Raw genomic sequence first — 23,502 nt, 5'->3', positions numbered from 1 at the left:
CAAAACGAAGCCGATGTCGTCCTGATCCCGGAAATGTGGCTGACCAGTAAAGGCATATCTGGATTGAGGACAAATAGCCACCAGCTGCTGATGACCAACGACGCAGGTATAAACAGAGTCTGTATAATGGTCCGAAATGAGTTAACGGTATTTATTTTACCTAATTTTAGCAACGCTGTCGTAGTAAAGGCAAACCTGGAGTGCGACGCCGGAGGTCACTGTTTAATTTCTGCGTACATGCTGCACGACGATGAGCAGGCACAACTCCCTTTCTGTTAGCTGAAGCATCACGAAGAGGAACCAGTGTCGTCATTGGTGCCGACGCTAACTCGCGACATTCAATTTGGGGTGGCTCGGACACTAATAGCAAAGGTGAGTCACTCTTTGATTTCATTGTTAGTAAAAATTTTGTCAATTGTAATAGGGAAAACTCTCTTACATTCGTGCTGCATTCGAACGGGATTGCCCCACTGATCTCATACTGGAGTGTCCTTGACGAACATTCTTTTCTGATCATAGCTATATCGGGTTCAGTTTAGTACATCGGTTTCAGTTTAGTCGGAGAATGTCCGCCTAGAAAGTTTTTTAGAAATCCTAGGAGTATAAACTGCGAAGGGTACTCGAAGAGGTCCTGACAAACTCTCCCACGCGCACCGGTGGTGGACGCATTGGTCACCATGGATGTGGTGAACGGATCGATCAGCCAACAAGGTCTGTCGCAAAAGAAACAGGACTGTTAAAAAAAACAACAAAAAAATTAATATTTTTCAAAAGTTATATTTTTTATTCAAAGTAGTTTCCTTGTGCTTCGATACAGCGTTTAGCCCGGTCAAATAACATTTAAAATGAGTGTTTAAGGTGATTTTTCGGAATGCTCTTGAGAATATCGGTCGTCGCCTTTTGGATAGCTGAAATGTCCTGAAACCAGTGTCCTTTCATGGGCAAATGAAGTTTTCCAAATAGGTAAAAATCACAGGGTGCCAGATCAGGTGAGTGATTAATGGTTAATATGGAGTTTTTTTGTCAAAAAATCAGTGACAAGCGTCGACCGATGACACGGCGCATTATCGTGCAACAGGCGCCAGAACCCTGCCTCACGGTATTGTGGTCGAGCACGACGAATGCACAAAAGAGCTTCATAACACCAAGGTAATCGTTTGGCCAGGTGGGACGAGCTCTCGGTGTACAATACCCTCGGAATCGTAAAAACAAATCAGCATTGTCTTTATTTTTGACTTCTGAAGACGACTTTTTTTCGGTGATGGCTCGTCTGGATGCTTCCATTCGGCACTTTGACGTTTGGTTTCGGGATCATATTGAAAGCACCACGTTTCATCACCAGTCACAATCGAATATTTGTAGTTTATGTCCTTTCTCGACTCCTTAATCAAATCCTTACAATGTTGGATTCGTAGCAATTTTTGCTCTTCAGTCAATTTGTGCGGAACAAACTTGGAGCACACCTTCCGTAGACCCAATTTATCTATCAAAATGCGATGAATGGAGTCTTTGGTGATATTTAACTTCATTTCCATGTAACGCAAAGAAGATTTCGGCTCATTCTTAATAAATTCCTGCACTTTTTCAATATTGTTTTGGGTAATTACTGATTTTGGCCGGCCCGACTTCTGATCGTCACAGAGGTCCTCACGACCTTCTTGGAATCGCTTAAACCACTCATGCACATTACTACGGGATAGGCACTGATAACCGTAAACTTTTTTCATCATTTGCAATGTTTCAGTAAACGTTTTCCCAAGTTGAAAACAAAATTTAATATTTGCTCTTTGCATTTTACGACCGATGACCAAAAGTTGCTGTCACTTTTTGAACGATAACATCGATTGTAGTTATCCAATTGTCTTAAAATTTTTACGAAATATCAACAAGAGATCGAACTTTTTATTTCATATACCCACCAATATGTGGCGCCACCAGAAACAGTTATATTTAAAAAGTTCTGTTTCTTTTGTGACAAGTATACACATATGTATGTGGAGCGTTTGATTTGGGCACGTCCTTACTCTTTTACATGTCAAGAAGGAAGAGAATGAGTGTTGTGTTTATCTATTAACTATTATCATGCCCCATACTAAAAAATGTGTTTCATACCTCACATACAATCACTAATCATATGGACTAAAGTCAGCCGGATGCTCGAAAATCCTGATATCAGTTATGTGGCGGCTAGATCAAGTTTTGACCCAATTTTATTTCTTTTAGGCACAAAGACACACTGTTATGAGCAATATACGCTATGACGTTTTTATTGCGATAACACAAATATTTGACGATATATATAGCATGGAGTCACCCGGAAATTCGAAAATCTTTATATTAGGTATATGGGGACTCAGGAAAGTATTGGCTCGATTCAACCCATTTTTGATACACAGAGATTCTATTGCCAGCAAAGGATTCTGTCTGAATTTCAATTATATATCTAACACATTGACAAATATTTTCGGTCAAAAGTCAACAATAGATACCTGGATTTGGACAATTTTGGGTCATAAGCTGCTTTCAAGGAATTATTACTGTAAAATTGTTTCCTGTTACATTAATTACTTCTTGATTTATGTACTAGAAAGTGAAAGAATCAAATGGAATTTAAAATGGAAAGTAGGCGTGGTTGTAGTCCGATTTCACCCATTTTCACACTGTGACTTAGGAATATGAGAAGGATGCTACGTACTGAATTTAATCGATCAGTCGAGTCGCGAGATATGTACAAGGAGCGTTCCAAAGTAAACAGGACATAAAATAAAACAGAACAAATGGTTTTTTCAGCAAAATCAATTTACTTTTATTTTATTCAAAATGGTTTCATTCTGTTTCAATGCAGCTTTTTGCACGGTCCAAAAGCATGTCGAACGAGTGTTTTAGCTCGTTGGTTGTATGGCCGCCAGTATGCCGGTGCAAGTCTTTTGAATAGCCTCTACGAAAAGAAAGAAGTCACACGGTGCCATATCAGGTGAACACGGGGAGTGGTTAATGGTTCAAATGTGATTTTTCGTCAAATCATCAGTCACAGTAATGTCTTTCGAATGTTGGATTCTGAGCAATTTTTGGTCGTCAGTCAATTTGTTCGGTCAAAATGCAATAAATCGATGTTTCGGAGATGTTCAATTCTATTTCCATGAATTTCATTGATGATTTCGGCTGTTTTTTTGATGAATTCTCGCACAATTCGATCGAATTTCCGGTGATCACGGATTTGTATTGGCCCACATGTTCATCGTCATTTATGTCCTCACGCCCTTTGAAAACGCGTTGAACCCACTCGTGCACTCTGCTTCTTCTTCTTCTTAATTGGCGTAGACACCGCTTGCGCGATTATAGCCGAGTTAACAACAGCGCGCCAGTCGTTTCTTCTTTTCGCTACGTGGCGCCAATTGGATATTCCAAGCGAAGCCAGGTCCTTCTCCACTTGGTCCTTCCAGCAGAGTGGAGGTCTTCCTCTTCCTCTGCTTCCTTCGCGGATACTGCGTCAAATAATCTCAGAGCTTGAGTGTTTTCATCCGTTCGGACGACGTGAGCCAGCCACCGTGGCCGCTATCTCTTCACTCGCTGAACTATGTCAATGTCGTCGTATATCTCGTACAGCTCATCGTTCCATCGAATGCGATATTCGCCGTGGCCAATACGCAAAGGACCATGAATCTTTCGCAGAATTTTTCTCTCGAAAACTCGTAACGTCGACTCATCGGTTGTTGTCATCGCCCAAGCCTCTGCACCATATAGCAGGACGGGAATTATGAGCGACTTATAGAGTTTGGTTTTTGTTCGTCGAGAGAGGACTTTGCTTCTCAATTGCCTACTAAGTCCGAAGTAGCACCTGTTGGCAAGAGTTAGCAGACCCATTTTCTGTGCTTCCTTGTCCAGCCTGGAGAAAGCAGAACTAACGGCGCGGGTGTTTAGGCCGATGATATCGATATCCTGACGGAGGTTTTCGTGTTGCTCAACGTCAGTTTACACTGCCGTATTAGTTTTGCGGGGATACCAAATTCAGACATCGTCGGCATACAGGCGGTTCCTTTTCGTGCTGTCGAAAGCAGCTTTGAAATCGACGAAGAGGTGGTGTGTGTCGATTCTCTTCTCACGGGTTTTTCCGAGATTTGAGGCATGGTGAATATCTGGTCGGTTGTTGATTTGCCAGTCCTAAAGCCACACTGATAAAGTCCAATCAGTTTGTTGACGGTGGGCTTTAATCTTTCACACAATACGCACAATACGTGTTTGAATAGCTCGGCCGGTAATCCACCGATGCGTCTCGCTTCCCTCTTCAATTCTCGGTATCTATCCCATCCCGCACGTGTTGTGGTCGATCGTAACGTTGCGAGGTAGGCAGCCTGTTTTCTCTCCGCTGCGGCGCGGCACTCCTCGTCGTACCAGTTGTTCTTTTGCACTTTCCGAAAACCAAGGGTTTCGGATGCAGCTGTACGTAAGGAGTTTGAAATGCCGTCCCACAGTTCCCTTATACCGAGTTGTTGATGAGTGCTCTCAGAGAGCAGGAGTGCAAGCCGAGTAGAAAATCGTTCGGCCGTCTGTTGTGATTGCAGCTTCTCGACGTAGAACCTTCCTTGTGTTTGCGTGGCGTGCGTTTTTTGCTGCACAGAGGCGGGTGCGAATCTTGGCTGCAACAAGATAGTGGTCCGAGTCGATGTTAGGACCTCGGAGCGCACGCACATCTAAAAACACTGGAGACGTGTCTTCCTTCTATCACAACATGATCGATCTGGTTGGTAGTTTTTCGATCCGGGGACAGCCAGGTAGCTTGATGAATTTTTTTGTGCTGGAATCTAGTACTACAGATAACCATATTTCGGGCCACGGCGAAGTCGATCAGCCCTCAACCCATTTGGGGATGTTTCCCGTGGAGGCTGAATTTACCGACCGTAGTGCCAAAGATACCTTCTTTGCCCACCCTGGCGTTAAAGTCGCCAAGCACGATTTTGACATCGTGGCGAGGGCATCTCTCATAAGTGCGTTCCAAGCACTCATAAAAGGCATCTTTGGTCACATCGTCCTTCTCATCCGTCGGAGCGTGGGCGCAGATCAGCGATATGTTGAAAAACCTCGCTTTGATGCGGATTGTGGCTAGACGTTCATTCACCGGAGTGAATGATAGTACTCGGCGACGGAGTCTCTCTCCCACCACGAATCCCACACCAAACTTGCGCTCCTTTATATAGCCACTGTAGTAAATGTCAGAAGGACCTACTCGTCTCTGTCCTTGTTCCGTCCATCGCATTTCTTGGACGGCGGCGATGCCAGCCCTTATTTTCACGAGGACATCAACCAGCTGGGCAGCGGCACCTTCCCAATTAAGGGACCGGACATTCCAGGTGCATGCCCTGATATCGTTGTCCTTATTTCGTTTGCCATGGTCGTCATCAAAAGAGGGGTTTCTCATCCGAGGCTGTTTGTCGATTTTCATCAAAGACCGGAAGTCGTGAGCTGCTTGAGTCATATGTAAAAGAATCGTTTCTGGCCACTCCCAAGTGAATGGCGATCAGAGAACTTTCCTCACTTGCGTGAACTTCTACACATGACCCCATCCTCCAAAGAGAACATTAACGATTTTTTGTTGATTATTTTCTTACTTGCTCAATTTACATATTTACGTTACTGGCAGCTTTTAAATTGCATTGCGATTATACTAACCCGATTATATCAACATTTACTCATTGCAAACGATACTACGGAGCTTTGCTAACTATGTAGAAACTTTCATGAGCTTTAGTGCTGATTTTGATTTGGCGAAAGCCAACTTTTCATTATCACTTGATCAAAAAAGGGTGTTAATTGAGAAGTGATAAAATTTATCTGTCAAACGTATGCATGCAAAGTCGCATACACTCTGAAGGCATATTAAAGTAGTTATTAGTAATAATGCATTTGTTCGCTTCTATTACGTCTGTTTTTTAATGGAAACTTTACCGTTATGGGTGCTACATATTTATTTCATACATTCATATTTCGCTCTAGTTTTCCTAAGGTTATTTATGCATTATTTGCTGACTTCTGGGTTTTTACAGCCATATAAAAAATGACAGTGCTGTGAGAATGCGTGCCATCTACATATGTATATGTACATACTTACATATATCTGTATGTTCATATAAATATATTAAAATTCAGAGAACTGCTGCATGCCGAAGAGCAACTCTATGTGCCCGCGTGACTCCACAATTAATATCGTGAGCCCCACTTAATATGTCATAATAGCACGCACGTAACTTGGGTTTCAACCTAATAGTATATTATTTTATTATTATTTTATTCACTTATATAAAATAGTTATGTATATATGTACATACATATATACATAAAGTTGCAGCAGATGTTAGTATTGACCATCGCGAGCACTCAGTTCGGGGTTGAGATTAACGATACAAAAGTCAAAGTGAAATGTTTGCACTTTAAATCGTTGAGTGAAATCGAAAAGTGTAAATAATTTCAACAATTAAGTAACGAAAATGTAAATAAATATCAGTTAGACTACGCAACGGCATGTTTAGTATTTTTGCACAAAAGTTTTATTAACTGCACAACAAATTAGGAGCGTATTAAACCATAATTGAGACTCGGAAATTGAGTACGTGTTATCGCTCACGAACGGCGAGGCACTCGTACTAGCTTAATTGCGTTTTTATTGCATATTTTAAACGGTTTTGGCTAAAAGCGTACACATTTCTGCTTTAGGCGTAAAGATCAAGAGCTTTTCAATCTTTTTCGCTCGAAAGCTCAAAATAACATGAGGAAGCCTTTCATTCTGGTTATATTACTGTGATCGAATTGAAATATGAATTTTATCCATTTCATTTCTGTCAAAGTAAGCCCCATCCGCTACAAATCACTTATGCCAACAAATTTTCCAGTCATCATAGCAATTGGAAAATCCTACGTTGTGATGGCCATCAAAGCCTTCTTCGATTCAGCTTTTATATCCTCAATTGAGAATTCACTTTTAGAGCTTCACAAAACGACGCGTATCTCAAATACTAATGAAAATTTAGCATAGATGTCACTAACAGTCAACTTACAGAAAAAAAATTACCAATCCGAAAAACACGCGAATGGAAAATTAATAATTCACCTTTCAATTTGATCACAGTAGTATTTATTCGTTGTTCCCTCATATAAGCGATTTCACGACGTTCACGAATAAGAACATCAAACATCGCCTCGGACCACTATCTTTTGCATCCAAGATACGCCCCAGCCTTTGTGCAGCAAGAAATGCACGTCAACAAACGCAAGGAAGGTTCGATGACGAAAAGCTGCAATCAAAACAGACAGCAATGGCTTTCTACTCGACTTGCACTCCTGCTTTCTCAGAGCACTCATCTGCAACTCGGTATAAGGGAACTGTGGGAACACATAGTACGATGAGGAGTGCCGTGTCGCAGTGAAAAAACAGACTGCATACGTCGCAACGTTACAGAAGGTTTCAAAACCGGAGCATAATCTTGCTGAACTCCTAGAGATGATCTTGTGACTAATGCCCAGAGCAAACGCTAACTATGGCAAGAGCACTTCTCCAAACTGCTGAATGAAAGTATAACACCAGGAGATGGTGAACACGATTCCCCATTCGATTATGATGGAACGGACGTTCCATTGTCCGATCATGAAGAAGTTCGAATAGCAATTACCCGTCTGAATGCCCAATCCACAAAAAGTGAGACCACATAATCTGCTCCAACTACTATGAAATAAGCTTCCTCAACATCACATATAAAGTTCTAACTATCTCTGTGAAACATTAAACCTCAACAAACTCATTGGACTTTATCCGTGCGTATTCAGGCCTGGAAAATCAATAACTGACCAGATATTAACCATGCGCCAAATCTTAGAACAGAGGATCGACATATACCACCTCTTCGTTGATTTCAAAGCTGCTTTGGCAGCGCGAAAAGGAGTTGTCTTTAAGACCCCATGTCTGAATTTGGTATCCCCGCAAAACGAACCTGGCTGTATAAACTGACGTTAAACAATACCAATAGCTCCATCATGGATAGGGAAGGACCTCTCCGAGTCGTTCGATATCAAACGAGGTTTCAGACAAGGCGACTCCCTATTGTGCGACTTCTTCAATCTACTGCTGGAGAAAATAATTTGAGCTGCAGAGCTGAATAGAGCAGGCACAATGTTTTATAAGAGTGTACAGCCTCAACAACCGCGCCGCTAGTTCTGCTTTCTCCAGACTGAATAAGGAAGCGAAGAAAATGGTTCCGGGAAACAGAGGAGGAGGAAGTCCCCCACTCCGTTGGAAAGACCAGATGGAGAAGGACCTGGCTACCCTTGGAGTCTCCAATTGGCGCTAAACAGCGAAAAGGAACGACTTGCTCGCTTTTGTAAACTTTGCTATAACCGGAACAAGGAATAAAACAAAACAATCTAAAAATCTTAGAGATGGCTTAAAGTTCCTTACTTATGTATGTAGTTATATTAAATTAAATTTTTTCACTTATAACTATAATACAAATATATATTATATATTTATCGATATATACGGTAAAAAGGTATTTTCCTGATTTCATCCATTTTATGCAAGGGAATACGAACACTGTTATTAGAGGGAGGTTTTTTCTGAATTTCATTAAGAATCTTACATATTGACAGATGTCTGTGGTATACTACAAATTCAACCGTAAGTTCGAAAATATTTTTATTAGATATAAAGGGGTTGAGGGAAGTACTGAACCGATTTTACAGGCCGGATTTCAATTCGTCTCGTCATCGTAACCATTTATACTCAAAACTTTTTCAAAATTGTCATAAAATTGAAAGAACGCAGTAAGGCGACTCGAGGAATCGAGTGATAATGTCCCGAAATGGGCTTTGCCAAAGTTAATATGGATATGGATAATGAATAATGAATAAAATGAAAAAAACAAAATTAATAGCATAAAACATCAGAGTATGTTAAAGAAAGCCTCAAAAGGCAAATTTTATCTTACAACACACCTTTGAATTACTGAGTATGGAATTTTTATCACCCAATTTGTATTTCAGCTATATGCTATATTGGTTCGATCTGAAAAATTTATTCCGAGATTGTAGTGACAACATTCTATGTAAAATTTTATGGTATTGGTATGAACGTGAGTCGTATAAATACGCCAAAAATACTGTCGACTGATCAAGCAACAGGTTTCCTGACTTATTAATAGAAATTTAATATATAATTAAATTAGTTTTTCGGCAAATTTTAAAAATCTCATAAATTTCTACCCCACTAGGATTCAAATGGCACGAACGGCACACTCTCGAAGGACACACCCTCGTTCGTCTCATGGAATTGGCCGCTGATCCGTAAATGCACATTTTTCGTCTTCATGTCCAGCTTATTAGCTATGTGTGCCGTGGTGGTGGCCATGATTGTTACCCTGCCAAAGACCTGTAATCCAAAGTGAGTATATAGTACTAACAAATATTTTGAAAACAAAAAAAACAACAAAAATGTAAATATATATTTTTCCAACTTACAGAACTGCTTGGTATCGCGGCAGCGTCTTCTATGAGATCTTTCCCGCCAGTTTCCAAGACTCAAACGATGACGGAATTGGTGATCTGCGCGGCATTGCACAGCGTGCTGACTATTTGGCCTCACTTGGCGTGGCTGCTGTGCGTCTAAACTCGATATTCCAATCAGCTCACTACCCCGATGACTTTGCGCATCCAACGTCGCTGCTTCAGGTGGCCAATGTCTTGGGTACAGCACAAGATTTGTATCGGTTGATGGCAACACTACACGAGCGTAACATTTCCCTGTTGCTTGATATGCCGATTAGCGGTTTTATTAAACGATTGGATGAAGCCACAACGACTAAGCCTACAATAGTTGGGGCACTTTCAACGCATTCAACTAATAAAACCGAAAGCACTGAATCAACTGTCACTACAACCAATGGAGCTACCAAAACTTTACCACAATTATCGATTCCTTCGGCTGATAATGTAGTCAGTGATGCCCTACTGAAATGGGTGCATCTGGGTGTGGATGGTTTTTATCTCAAAGGTTTGGAAAATTTTGTCGATGACGATCATCTGCTCACCAATTTGAATGTGTGGAAAGACGTTGTGGGTCCCAATCGCATACTTATCGCTAATGAAGCACTAATTCAAGAGTTGCATCCTACACTTCGTCCGTTGGCACTACAACATATCGATTTAGTCGATGTGCACTTGGACGTTTCAAACGGCACTAGACATTTGGAGCATCATATCAATAGACTTCTTAATGGTCCACTCGCACCTGTCGAAGTGGGTCCATGGTTGCATTGGTCTATCGGTGGCGTGGATCAACAACGCTTCACACGTTACGGACAAAGCAAGAATATAACTTTGGCTGCGACTGTCATGCAACTCATGCTACCGGGCACTCCCAACATTTTCTACGGTGATGAGATCGCATTAGAAGCCATCACCGATACGCAGAATGAACATAACGAGACTAAACACCTACATCATCTCACCACTATGGAATGGTTGAATAGCACAAGACAGTTTACGAATCGTGAAACTTTGCCTTGGCTACCACACACAGCGCAATTTAGTCAAGAAAATTTCGAAACAGTCACGAAAATGATCGAATTACGTAATCGTTCGCCATCATTGTATAAGAATGCCATTTGCAAGCCAGAAAGCACACTATCCAACACAGAGATACGTTGCAGCAACGATGATATTTTAGTTGTGGAACGCGTCTATCCGCGTCGCAACTCATTTGTTTCGGTATCGAATTTCGGTCAGAAACGTGTCTCCATGGATATGACAGCCATGTATTTTAGTGGCGTAAAAATGCTGGACGAAGAACAGAGCGAGAAGATTTACTTTTCCAACTTCGAGATTGGTCCATGGGAAACAATTGTTGTTAAACTAGATAAATAAGTGTGAAGACTTGACCAAGCTGAGGGCTTCGCAGTTACCGTGTAATTATGTACTTACGTTTGTTTGTATATTTTTATAGATATAGTGGCCAAAAACTTGCTCATAAAGCGGTAAATAAATATGTGAGTTTTAAGATTGGAGGAAATACTTTAATGTTCTTTATTAAGCTTAAGTAAGTAAGGAGGTATTTATTGTGATTTGAGAAGAAGGTTAGGTTTTAATTGCACTATGTAGAAAATTCTTCAGTAAGCTGACCAGAGTTGTCTTGCAGACCAATAAGATTTACTTAGTTAATTCGCCACCAAGCTACTATCTATCGTAAATAAAGAGTAGAGGTTGTCACAGGAAATATTGAAACAAGATGAGCCCATTCTCTTTCCAACTTTGAACCTAAAACGCCGGTCAAAATCCATGTAAGCAAGATGACCAAAAAGGGTGCTAACCATTTCTTTGCTTGTTTCTCAAATTTATTTGCCTCTTTACCTTATGGCTTCAGTTTGACGAAAACATCCGTTTCTTCCGCTTCTAGTCGATGTCTACTTGCTGTGTATGTCGAATTGACACAAGATGCGACGTGACTCTGCAATACGAAACAGAGTATGGAATGGGTTCATTGTATATCATCATCATCATCAGATTTTCAAAACCCTTTTTTGTGACACTTAAAGAAGTATAGAGTGAAAGCTATTCAGTGAGAGGCGGAATATACTTATTTAACGTTTAATATTGAGAGTGCCATTTGCTTAGCACATCTAACGGCTCTCAGTCTATCTCAGTTAGTTAGCTGTAAGAAGTTTTGGTGCTGAGTTCTAATCCAACGTCTGTTGCAAGGATGGTATACTCTATGAGCAAAAAATAGTAAGACTTTGTTCATATTTTGAAAATTCTTAGTTTATTCTTCAAAATCTACTTCATTCCCCTCAAAGTAATCCATCTTGACACTAATATACTTGTGCTAACGTGTTTTTCCAATCCTCGAAACAGTTGTTAACGTCAATTTCCAGAATAGTCTCCAAAGCCCGTAGCGATTCAAGTTTAATGTCTTCAATTGGCTCAAAATGGCTTGGTTTTTCTGAATAGTCAGAAATCTCACAGAGCTTAATTAGGCGAATGTGGTGGTTGCGGCACGATATTGGTTGAAAATTTGGCGAAAAACTCACGAAGAATCAAGTATGCGGCGGTACATTATCGTGGCGTAAAAACCAAGAGTTGTCGGTCCATAATATTCAAATAGTATTCCTTGTTTACAGTTTGGTCGGTCGGAAGGTCGAGTGCGCCACACCTCGGTAGTGGAAGAAAACTGTCAACATAACCTTGATTTTTGACCTTTAACGTGGTTTTTTGGCTTTGGCTCAACTTTGCCTGAATAGTCGGTCGATTGATCGTCTGTTTCCGAATGGTAAGCATAGATCCAAGACTCATCGCCAGTAATAATATCTTTAATGACGTTCTAGTAGTCGGAAAGCATTGTTTCACAGACGTTAACGCTACGCTATTTTTCGAAAAAAATTAGTGATTTTGGAACCAATCGAGTTTTCACTTTTCTCAGGCCCAAATGATCTTTCAAAGTGGTTTTTACTAATCCTTCCGATATTTCAACAATGCCAGTAAGGTGACTGTTAATCGTCGATTCTCAAGTACCAATTCCTTTATTTTATTGACGTTTTGATCATCAGTTGATGTTGATAACCGTTCTTGTCTTGGTTCTGGTTCTTTGATAATTTATACCAAAGATTTTTAAGACTATCCTAATTTCTGTGGAGTATTCGACAAGTCTTGTTCTCCAACTCTGACAAATAATTCATATCTAGACCAATAGTATATTCATATCTGGATTTTCATACGGCCAATCATGTACCGCTATTTTTTCCAGTTTTAATGTCTTTTTCACAGAAGAGAAAGTTGTAAGGCCTTCATAGGAGACTTCCCACCAAACCTTTGCAGCAGCTGCATGGTGTGCACGTTGAGTACTTGGAGTAAAATTTTTTGTGCAGATTTTGTCACTGAAGAAGCCATTCATATCTTTTCACCCTAATTGGCTTCAGAAGATGACCAATTGGCCGAAGTTAGGCTGTAGAGATGATCGCGAATAAGTCTTGACATTGCTTTGGTTCTTATATCTATTTTTCTTGACATAATTTGCTAAGGAGATTTTGAATTGGTTCGAATCACGCGACATAAACGCGTGCCACAAATTAAACATTCTGGAGTTAAAGTAATAACCTTCAAAACTCACCATAAATTACTTAAAGAGCCCGAAAAACAAAAACAGTTAGAAACTTTTCGTAAATACATGCATGCATATAAATTTATTTTTATGGGTACTTTGGCAAAATTTCCGCCTTTTATCATCGACTTCGTAAACTTAATTAAGCATCTATTGATTTCGGTAAGTCCTAGTATTTATAATGGTTGATCACACAAAACTTAGTCTAGTATTTAGCCTCCTTTACTTATTCTCCATATTTAATAAAACTTTTTGTTAATATTTAAGCTTTGATTTGGCTTGAATTTTACTTAGAAGTAGTCGTCTGTATGGTAAGTATGAATGTTGATATTTTAAAGCAGTCACAGTTCGTAAGGCAGCCACCTCGTGAACTGCCATAAGAGAGCTCTCTTGCGTGCAGCCTAAAAAAACCGGCCAGCTTTAGAAGCGACTGCGTTGCGCACTGCGACGATATTCTATACTAATATTATTATTAATTATTAAATTAACACACACATGCTGTATAATCATTATGTTTCAGTAATAAATAACTTGAAATGCTTAAATGTAAGTTCTCTTCGTCGCTCTCTTGATCACCCGCTCTATACTAATCACTACTATTTCAATATTAAAATCGCTTAATTATTTTAGATCGTTAATTAATTCATACATTCTTTTACATACACATTTACTCGTCATCATCTTCATCGCCATCATCCTCGTCGTCATCAATGTCGTCCTCATCGATTTCTTCGTCTTCCTCATTATCATTTTCATCAGTGCTATCGCTTCGTTTCAAATTTTTCACACCACTTTTGGTTGGCGCCCTTTTCTGTAACGGCTTTTTGGTGGCTGTTTTGGTTTTCGATGCGGCTACTTCGCCGTAATCCAACTCATCTTCATCTTCGGTGTCCAATTCATCGTCATCTTCTTCGTTACCGTCATTATCGAGTGCACCATCATCGTCACTATCATCGCCATCATTGTCTTTTCGTTTATTCAACTTCCGTTGTTCGTTATTTTTCGTTTGTTCCTTGACTAATTTGTCTAGCTCAGTGAGGTCCATAATTTTAACCCGCCGATTATTCGGATCCAGACATTTTACTTTGATGCTTACAAAGTCAGACAAGCGTTTATCATCCCAACTTGAATACTGTTAAATAGGAGTACAGTTTTATGATAATGATGATTATGATTTAATAAATACATAATTAGATAGACCCATAATGGTTAAACTCTAAATCAGTAAATCAACATATATTCTATAGATAAATAAGATTATAAATCTGATAAATCTGTACCTGATGATATGGACTCTCTACTTATTTACTCTTAAAAAATCATAGTGGTCTAAACCCCTGTCTTCCTCCGAGGCAATGACACATTGAACCTTCTGAAATAGTAAGCGTATCTATGGACGTAAATGAACCAATCACAATACAGTAACTTCAAATTATAGCAGAGAAATAGGTGGCGAGATTCATTGGGTTTGAAGTCCACTTTTAAGTGACTTGACATCGGCGTCGAATCAATACTTAAAAGAACATGGGTTTCGCTAGTTGTTTTTACAAGATACTGACAGAGCTGTGACCGATCCAATAATTTCCGAAGATACACAAATTATATTACATTTACAGTGTATCAAAGTAATAATCGAACCGTAAAAAGGCAGGAGTTTCGATCAGTATAATTCGTCGTATAGATTTAGTACAAATATTTTATATTTTATTTTAAAATGTATATATCATATGCTTAAATAACTAATAAAAAATATTGTAAGTTTCACATTTGTTATTTTTTAATTTACTACTTTTTCGTGAAAACATATATTTTAACCCCAAAGTAATAATGGTATACTATATGGCAACTCTACTTATGCATTGTAGAAATTGCAACTAAATTCAATTTTTATCAGTTAGTATAGAACAAGTAAGGGGAGTCCCAAAAATTCGGTATTCAGGTTAGACTAGTTCTGTGTTTAAGTGCTATAAGTATGATGGCTCCACAGGGTAAAAAACCATAGTTGAACAGCGGAAATCTGTCATTCGGTTGTCGAAATCGGGTAAATCTATCCGTGATATAAGAAAAATTGTGAAGCGAGCTCCGAAAACACTATTGAATATATTAAAAAGGTACAAAAATAACGGTAACTTCAGCAATAGACCAAAGCCGAGTAAGCGTAAAATTTTTCTGAGTCCGATGAGCTTTAAGTGCTTCAAAATTAGCTTCCTTAGCGGAGAAGTATTTAGGGAAGAAATCAGTTACAGAAGCTGTGCGGAAACACAACTATAATGGAAGAGTCGCGTGAAAAAAACCTTTTGTAAGCAAGGTCAACAAACAGAGACGAATCAACTTTGCAAAAAAGCATATTCTTAACGATTTTTTCTTCTGGAGCACTTCTTTTATACACGGACGAAAGTACATTCAACATCTTTCGGTCATACTCAAACAAATTAACCTACGGCCAACTGTGAAGCATGGCATGGGATCGGTAATGGTATGAGGCGCTATATCTGCTAGTGGACCAGGACTAATGCATATAATAGAAGGAAATATAAATAAGATGGCTTATTTGAATATTTTGAAAGCGAATGCGAAGGAAAGTGCTCCAAAATTGGACATAAAAAAATATTTTATATTTTACCAAGATAATGATCTCAAGCACAAGGCTAACGTTGTGTGAAGCTGGCTGCTGTACAATTGCCCTCACGTACTTGAAACTTCGCCACAATCCCCCGATTTGAATGTAATCGAGCATATATGGCATTATTTGGAGCAGAAATTAAATAGTCGCCACATTACGAAGATACCGGGGTTGATAGCAGACTTGAAAGAAGAGTGGAACCATATCCCACCTTCCTTCTACCGTAAATTGGTGGAATTTATGCCAAATCGATTGAAAACTGTTTTACAACAAAAAGGACTGCCCACTAAATATTAAGAAAAAAATCTATATTTAATATTTTACTTAATTTATTTGTACTTAATTATAAGCGTTCCATTATTATTTTGAGCCTGAATTCTACAACACAGAAGAACAGATACACGTTATTATAGTTATATTTTTCGTGGTAAATATGAAATATTTTAAAGTTTTTTTGGGGGGATATACATCATGTATATGAACATTAAACACAATTTTAATTTTTAATTTAAAATTTTTGTACTTAAGTTAAAAGTATTTTATTCAAACTGTTCCATTATAACTTTGAGCCGCTGTACATGTATTTTATTACAAATCTTTATTATCCCTTTCAAAATAGGCTCTGGATGCAATACAAGCATAATCAATTTTCCATACCCTTGTTATACAAGTTAGTTCTCGGCTATAAGCCTTCAGTGCCTTTAACGAATACTGATTTGTTCGGCTACGACCTAGTTTTGCAGCCCGATACGCTAAATTGTTTGATAGTTTCCACGTCTTATTCATAAACTCTCATCTCGTCACGAATAGTGATGCGATTAATGAATATAGGGTCCTCAGCTAAATTGTTAAGCAACTCTTTTGCGACCTCTAATCGACGTTGTTTTTGTCAAGGTTTTTTGAAGTATTTTTGTATGAGTCTCATTACAATAACACGTTTCATATCCAAAACATTAACCAAACTGTGTTGCGTCGACTCATAGAAGATGTTGAGATATGTACTCTACTATTTCTCTGATGGCAATACTATGATTTTCAAGCACCCTTTCTTTAACATTTTGGCTGCTATCGCCATTTACAGAGGTGGGTGGACGATTCATATGAGGCAAGTTTTCGCTGACTTCACACTTCTCTTTAATGCTTTGTACAACTAAATTACTTGTGTTCGAGACTACCTAAAAAAATTGCTACATTTTTCGCGATTCCGTATCTGTGTTCCTTTTTTCCGTGGAAAAATAATCAGACAAACTTTACGCGTCGAAAACAAAGAGCTTTGGTCTCACAATTCGTTTAGACTTTTTAAATTGATTTTCTGACTTTATTATTGTCATCTAGCTTTCTAATATGTTATTTTTAATTAAAGGAATAAAAACGTTAATTTTTCGGCTGCATCAAAGCTTATAATACCCTCCACAGGTGCATTTCTAATAGAAGTATTTTCTTATATTGATTTTGTTCGATCAATTTGAATGACAGCTATATGTTATGGTTTCAGATTGTAGTCAAATCAAAAAATTGTTCATATAAAAAACATGATTTTGATCGTTCATGGGCCGATATCGGCGGTTCTTATAAATAAGGCGAAAGAAATGTGTGCAAGATTTCGAATCGATATCTCATAAGCTGAGGATGAATATACTAAAAAATATTATTTTATTCGTGCTGGGTTTTGAATTCGTTATAAACTTATGCAACATGTGCAAAAATGTTCACTTCAAAGCTGTGGCCTCTTCAAATATTGTCCATAATTCCATCATATCAAATCTTAAAAAATAGTATTGAAGCTTTCAAAGATCTCAAGAGCAATCTTTAGTAAAAGCATTAACATAGTTTTCCAGCAATTAGAAAAAAGTAGAACTATATCTCGACTCTTTTTTCAATCTATCTTAGAACGCATATCTAATTTTTGGCTCCAAGTACTACCAAGATATGTACGTACCCCTGTGAAATACTACAATCCGATCTCAACAACCACATAAATTAAAGAAAAACTAATTTTTTACAATGCCTCCAAAATCCCTATAGAGTACTTGAATCCGATCTCGTGGATGAGATAACAATAATAATAAAATATTTTTTTAATATCCCTCCATAATCTTTGACGCATGATTTAGTCCGATCTCAGCACTCGCTTAATGCTAAAAACATTTAATATTCCTCCATAATTCATAATTAGCTTAAACTTTCAATATCCTTATTTAGCTTAAAAATAGCGTAGAAACCTTTTTCATTTACTCACCACCGAGCTGGATGTGAAGAGCAGCTCCTCCGGTGCGGTCTTCACACGAATATATTTTTGCAACAAGTTATTATCATCTTTTCGCCATAAACATAAACGATTATTTTTGGAATAATGCTCATTCAAATCGCGTTTGTACAGTAGCAACTCAAGCGAATGTTGTCCGACTGCTGCTGAAGAGCCTGCCGTTGCACCTGGCGTTGCGGATGTGCTAGTTTTTTCGGTGAACTGCTTTTTGGGTGGCAAATTATTAGCTGCTGCTGCTGCACCACTACCACCAACACCAGCCTTCTTTGCTGTTGCCGCCAGGTTTGCGGCACCAGTCGTTGCTTGCGCCTCATAGTCCTCGTAATCGTCCAGCTCATCATCACTCAACTCCTCATTCAGCACAGCATCTTCATCCTCATCGATGTCATCATCATTGTCCTCATCATCATCATCATCATCACTTTCTTCGTATGCAGCACTGGGTGCTTTTCGTTTAGCCACCACTGTTTGTTGCTTACCACCACCCACATTCGTAGCGCCTTTACGCTTTCGGCCACGTTTGGCATTGCCGCCACCGCCACCGCTGATGCTGCTTGCACCACCGCCGCCAGCTGCGGCGGCAGCAACACGACTTTGCTTTTGCTTTTTGCCATTTTTATTGGCCGATGATGAGGCGGCCGGACGCCAATCCTCCTCAGAGTCGTCATCATCCTCACTGTAATCCTCCTCGGAGTCCTCGAAAGTGGTGGTCACCAGTTCTGTGCGACTACGCATTTTCCGGTTGTTCAAGTTCTGTTGCGGAGCTTGTTGAAAAGATGCTTTGTTTTTTTTGCTTTAGCTGCTTACTTTGCGTTTGCTGGCTGATAGCAGATACCGTTAGTATTGGAAATGTGTCAAGGAGTGGGGGCGTTGTGCAAAATTCGCAAATTTTCTATTAAATACCAACAGTGTATATTGTTGTGTTACGCTTATGTTAATGCAAATTTCCACTTTTCACTTTATTCGGCTGAAGTTTAATCTTCTCACATATTTCTCAATTCACAAATATTTTCTTACAAATTTTTAATTGCAAAATAATCCGTTTTCTTTTCGTTTCGTCTACGATTTATCGCATCAACACTTCGGCTCACCGTGAGAATCGTATTTACGTTATTTTTTTCTATGCAGTTCCTTTTCCTGCCACAACCGTACTCTCTTAGTTGTGCTCAGTGACTGAGTACTAAAGAGTTTTCTACATACCGTTATGCAGGCATGTATATTTGCAGAAATATTGTCCTGTTGTTTCACCTCGAGAAACAAGAGATCTAAAATCGCATAACCTTTCTACTAAACAACCAAAAGTTGGCGTACATGTTTGCGTATGTAAATTTTACATGCAAATATTCCAAGAAGTACCATTCTCCGCGCTCATAGCATCCTTGTAAACGTAAATCTCCCACTTTCTGCTTAGGGGATGAAATATATAAGTGCAAAATGTCAGTCTAAAAGTAGAACATTTCTTGAAAAGCGTGTTTTGTGGTGAAAAGCTTTACATGTCAGAACTTAAAAAGCTCTCTGTTTACACTACACACCATGAAAAGCTTATTAACCAACTATTTCCTTCATTTCTTCTTTACATATATTTTCCAGTTCCTTACCAAATTCAAACAGAAAAATCATTTTACATTGCGTGCTTCATAACGCAAAACGATGACTGCCAAGTTTTGCGAATTTTTCGATGACTTCTTCGGCGGTGATTTCGATGTCATGATGCGTATGAAGCAACGCTAATCCAACTAGTCTTTCTTGAAGCATGGTCGTCCTAAGCCATGTTTTGATGCGGCGAAGATAGGAAAAAGAACGTTCAGAACTCGCGTTTGTTACGGGAAGTGTACAGAATACTCGGAGATAGGTGTGGATTGTTGGGAATATGTCGACATCACATTTTCTTAATGTTGCCAGTGCAGAAGTTGGAATTTCGCTGCCTTCAATTTTTTGTTGCTGCTGCCAGTGACATTGCCAGTAGCTTAATTCACCTTTGAATTTACATTTTTGTACGCTTTTTTCATCATCCAGAAGATTCCCGAAACTTCTTGTTAAAAACGAGCTCCAAATCTTCTTTGATGGTATCCAGCAGAGGTATGTAGACAGAGACGCTGTAGTAATCTTCGCAAGTTTTCACGTCGTAATTTTCGCGTTTCGTTTGTCGACCACATGTTCTCGGTTTCGCTTCGTCAACATCGAGTTTTTCCGCCATTTTCTTGGCTTCTGAATAAATCAATCGGAATATTTCATCAACTTTTTCCCTCTTTTTTTCCAACGTGGCAAGCAACGTCCCAATCATTTTTGATGCCTTCGCCAAATCAATTGCTTCCTTTTGAAGAACTACGCTGACGAATGGGTGAGCGATAGAATGTCGCTGAGACAGAAAGAGCCCGACGATAAATTCGAACTTGCACAAAGCCGATATGAGAATTGTTGCTTTGCCTGCTGTTTCTCTGTTCTTCCACTCACTGATTTTTGACAGATCTTCGATGACCAACGGTAACTTCGCAACAAATTGAAGGACAGCATCGTGCCTCTCTACCCATCTTGTTTCACACAACTGGACAATTTTTTCACCAAGTATCTTGCTAATCCAGTCACACGTTTTGGAAATGAGTTCTTGAAGAATTTGTCGACTTCTCGAATGGCACTGGCAACGTTTTCGATTAATCGTACTTTCACTGACTTTGAAATACTGTTGTTGAGTTTGTGCGAGAAACACGGAGTCGTGACAGCATATTCGGTCAAACATTTTTTTTTTACAAAATGTGAATAAAAATCGGGAACATTTCCCGACAGAGCCGGGAAAGTTTCCGTGCCTGATTGCCAGGCGTTTCCCGACCAGCTGTTATCGTCGGGAATCGCCGGGTTCCGAGGACGAGGGCAAGTTAAAACACGGGTTCTATATGCAAAATTGGCTACTACTATTGTTGAATAAACAAACCTAACCTCAATTTTTATGTAAACACTCGTTTGAATGTCAGTGAAATTTCACCACGCACAAAAATGAACAGTAAAATCGAAACAACATCGATACTTACCATTTTAGATATTCAAAATTGGGCACTTTATTTTCCAGAATAAGGTATAACTTCACAGAAATTGACGAAAATGAAATGGGTAACTTGGGCAACTTATAGTTACTATATAGATGATTCCGCTCAGCTGGGCATAGCGTGATTCTATTGGACAGTCAAGTTGAGACGTTTTTGGCGAGATAAACGGATTTTGGAATGTAGTCATGTGTAGAAGTTCACGCAAGTGAGGAAAGTTCTCTGATCGCCATTCACTTGGGAGTGGCCAGAAACGATTCTCTTACACATGGCTCAAGCAGCTCGCTACTTCCGGTCTTTGACCAAGTATCCTCTGGGTAGCCTAAGAACATCCGTTCGAAGGCGAGCTAAAGTGAGAAGGCGAAACACCCCCTACATAGGGTTGTGCGTTGGGCTTGGGACCCGCGACGTAAAAAAACACCCTCAGTGAATAGCTATAACCAGCCTCGGATGAGAGACCCCCTTTTGATGACGACCATGGCAAACGAAATAAGGACTACGATATAAGGGCATGCACCTGGAATGTCCGGACCCTTAATTGGGAAGGTGCCGCTGCCCAGCTGGTTGATGTCCTCGTAAAAACAAAGGCTGACATCACCGCCGTCCAAGAAATGCGATGGACGGGACAATGACGGAGACGAGTAGGTCCTTGTGACATTTACTACAGTGGCCATATAAAGGAGCGCAAGTTTGGTGTTGGATTCGTGGTGGGAGAGAGACTCCGTCGCCGAGTACTATCATTCACTCGGGTGAATGAACGTCTAGCCACAATCCGCATCAAAGCGAGGTTCTTCAACATATCGCTGATTTGCGCCCCCGCCCCGATGGAAGAGAAGGACGATGTGACCAAAGATGCCTTCTATGAGCGCTTGGAGCGCGCTTTTGAGAGCTGCCTGTCAAATTGGCGACTTTAACGCCAGGGTGGGCAAAGAAGGTATATTTGGCACTACGGTCGGTAAATTCAGCCTCCACGACGAAATAGCCCCAAATGGGTTGAGGCTGATTAACTTCGCCGGGGCCCGAAATATGGTTATCTGTAGTACTAGATTCCAGCATAAGAAGATTCATCAAGCTACCTGGCTGTGCAGAAGGTTCGACGTCGAGAAGCTGCAATCACAACAGACAGCCGAACGATTTTCTACTCGGCTTGCACTCCCGCTCTCTGAGAGAACTCGTCAACAACTCGGTATAAGGGAACTGTGGGACGGCATTTCAAATTCCTTACGTACAGCTGCAACTGAAGCCATTAGTTTTCGGAAAGTGCAAAAGAACAGCTGGTACGACGAGGAGTGCCGTGTCGCAGCGGAGAGAAAATAGGCTGCATGCCTCGCAACGTTACGATCGACCACAACACGTGCGGGATGGGATAGATACCGAGAGTTGAAGAGGGAAGCGAGACGCATTTGCAGACAGAAAAAGAAAGAGGCTGAAATGCGTGAGTACGAAGAGCTTGATAAGCTGGCCGAAAAATGCGGCGGCTTACATAAGGTTCCAAGACCGGAGCATACTCTTGTAGAACCCCCAAAGGGGATCTAGTGACCGATGCCCAGAGCATGGGAAGGAAATTTCCCTAATGGAAATTTAAAATTACCTTCAATAAGGCAACAAACAAACGAAACTGGTGCTGAATCAGATCACTTTAACTATGCTAAATAAAACTTAAAACAATAACGGATGACTCTTTACTAGACCGTGTATACAAATTGCCCGCCCATGAAGAACGCAATTACACGTCTCAAGAACAACAAAGTGGCGAGGCAGATGGATTTCCGGCCAAGCTATTCAAAGGAGGCGAAGAACTGAAAAGTAGCAGCTTCTTTGTAGAATATAGTCTATCGAAAGCGCAGCGCTGCCAGCTCGATTTCCAAGCATTGAAGCCGTCACGGAAGGTATTCTCCGGAATAGCCTCGAGAAACGAGGTGCATGTTGCTGGGATCCCCTCTGTCGTCTCAAAAAGATGGGAAGATTGCCACTTTGTCTCGGGATCATACTCAAGGATCCATGACTAGTCACCGTTGATTACGTTATTCAAAAATTCACACATGTTCAAATTTTCTTGGCACACTTCCACTCGCCGCAATTTCTGGTCGACAGTGAGCACTTTTGGGACCATCTTCGCGCACACCTTGCGCATGTTCAAGTGCTCCGTCACAATGTCATGAACCACAGATTTTGATAAATTTAACATCTGGGCAATTAAACGAATACTTATTCGACGGTCTGAGTTTAAAGCTTTGCGCACACGAGTCACATTGACGGTGTTTGTCGTAGTCGTAGATTTCCCAGGACATTCTCCTTCAGCGACTTTTCCCGGCCGTTCAAAAAGGCCTGGTGCCACCGAAACACACCACCTCTTGCTAACATCTGGGTAAGTCTGCTTGATCATATAAAACGTCTCTGTCGCAGATTTACCGAGGTTTCACATAGAGATTTTGAATTGGCA

General features: G+C 39.9%; 2 protein-coding genes across 2 annotated transcripts; one reads left to right on the top strand and one right to left on the bottom strand.

Moving 5' to 3' along the window:
* Nucleotides 1–9,230: 9,230 nt before the first annotated feature.
* LOC120775292 (neutral and basic amino acid transport protein rBAT-like) lies at nucleotides 9,231–11,050 on the top strand. The gene is made up of 2 exons (XM_040105407.1): nucleotides 9,231–9,424; nucleotides 9,504–11,050. The coding sequence occupies exons 1-2, from the start codon at nucleotides 9,351–9,353 to the stop codon at nucleotides 10,903–10,905; spliced, it is 1,476 nt and encodes a 491-aa protein (XP_039961341.1). The 5' UTR covers nucleotides 9,231–9,350; the 3' UTR covers nucleotides 10,906–11,050.
* A 2,132-nt stretch (nucleotides 11,051–13,182) lies between these two features.
* Nucleotides 13,183–19,405, bottom strand: LOC120775267 (acidic repeat-containing protein). Its single transcript, XM_040105363.1, has 2 exons — nucleotides 17,995–19,405; nucleotides 13,183–14,264 (listed from the first exon to the last, which is right to left on the bottom strand). Exons 1-2 carry the CDS (start codon nucleotides 18,754–18,756, stop codon nucleotides 13,800–13,802), a joined length of 1,227 nt encoding a protein of 408 aa, XP_039961297.1. The 5' UTR covers nucleotides 18,757–19,405; the 3' UTR covers nucleotides 13,183–13,799.
* Between the last annotated feature and the right edge of the window lie 4,097 nt (nucleotides 19,406–23,502).

The sequence above is a fragment of the Bactrocera tryoni genome, chromosome 4, assembly GCF_016617805.1.
Source record: "Bactrocera tryoni isolate S06 chromosome 4, CSIRO_BtryS06_freeze2, whole genome shotgun sequence".
Classification (NCBI taxonomy): domain Eukaryota; kingdom Metazoa; phylum Arthropoda; class Insecta; order Diptera; family Tephritidae; genus Bactrocera; species Bactrocera tryoni.
The sequence above is the reverse complement of the archived record's forward strand: the minus strand, read 5'-3'. Positions and strand labels throughout refer to the sequence as shown.

Bases quoted from the DNA above. Each gene is read 5' to 3' on its own strand.
- LOC120775292 (XM_040105407.1), top strand. From the start codon at position 9,351: ATGTCCAGCTTATTAGCTATGTGTGCCGTGGTGGTGGCCATGATTGTT. The intron at 9,425-9,503 runs GTGAGTATATAG...TCCAACTTACAG, and splicing joins CCAAAGACCTGTAATCCAAA to AACTGCTTGGTATCGCGGCA.
- LOC120775267 (XM_040105363.1), bottom strand. From the start codon at position 18,756: ATGCGTAGTCGCACAGAACTGGTGACCACCACTTTCGAGGACTCCGAG. The intron at 14,265-17,994 runs GTGAGTAAATGA...CCTATTTAACAG, and splicing joins TCTTCACATCCAGCTCGGTG to TATTCAAGTTGGGATGATAA.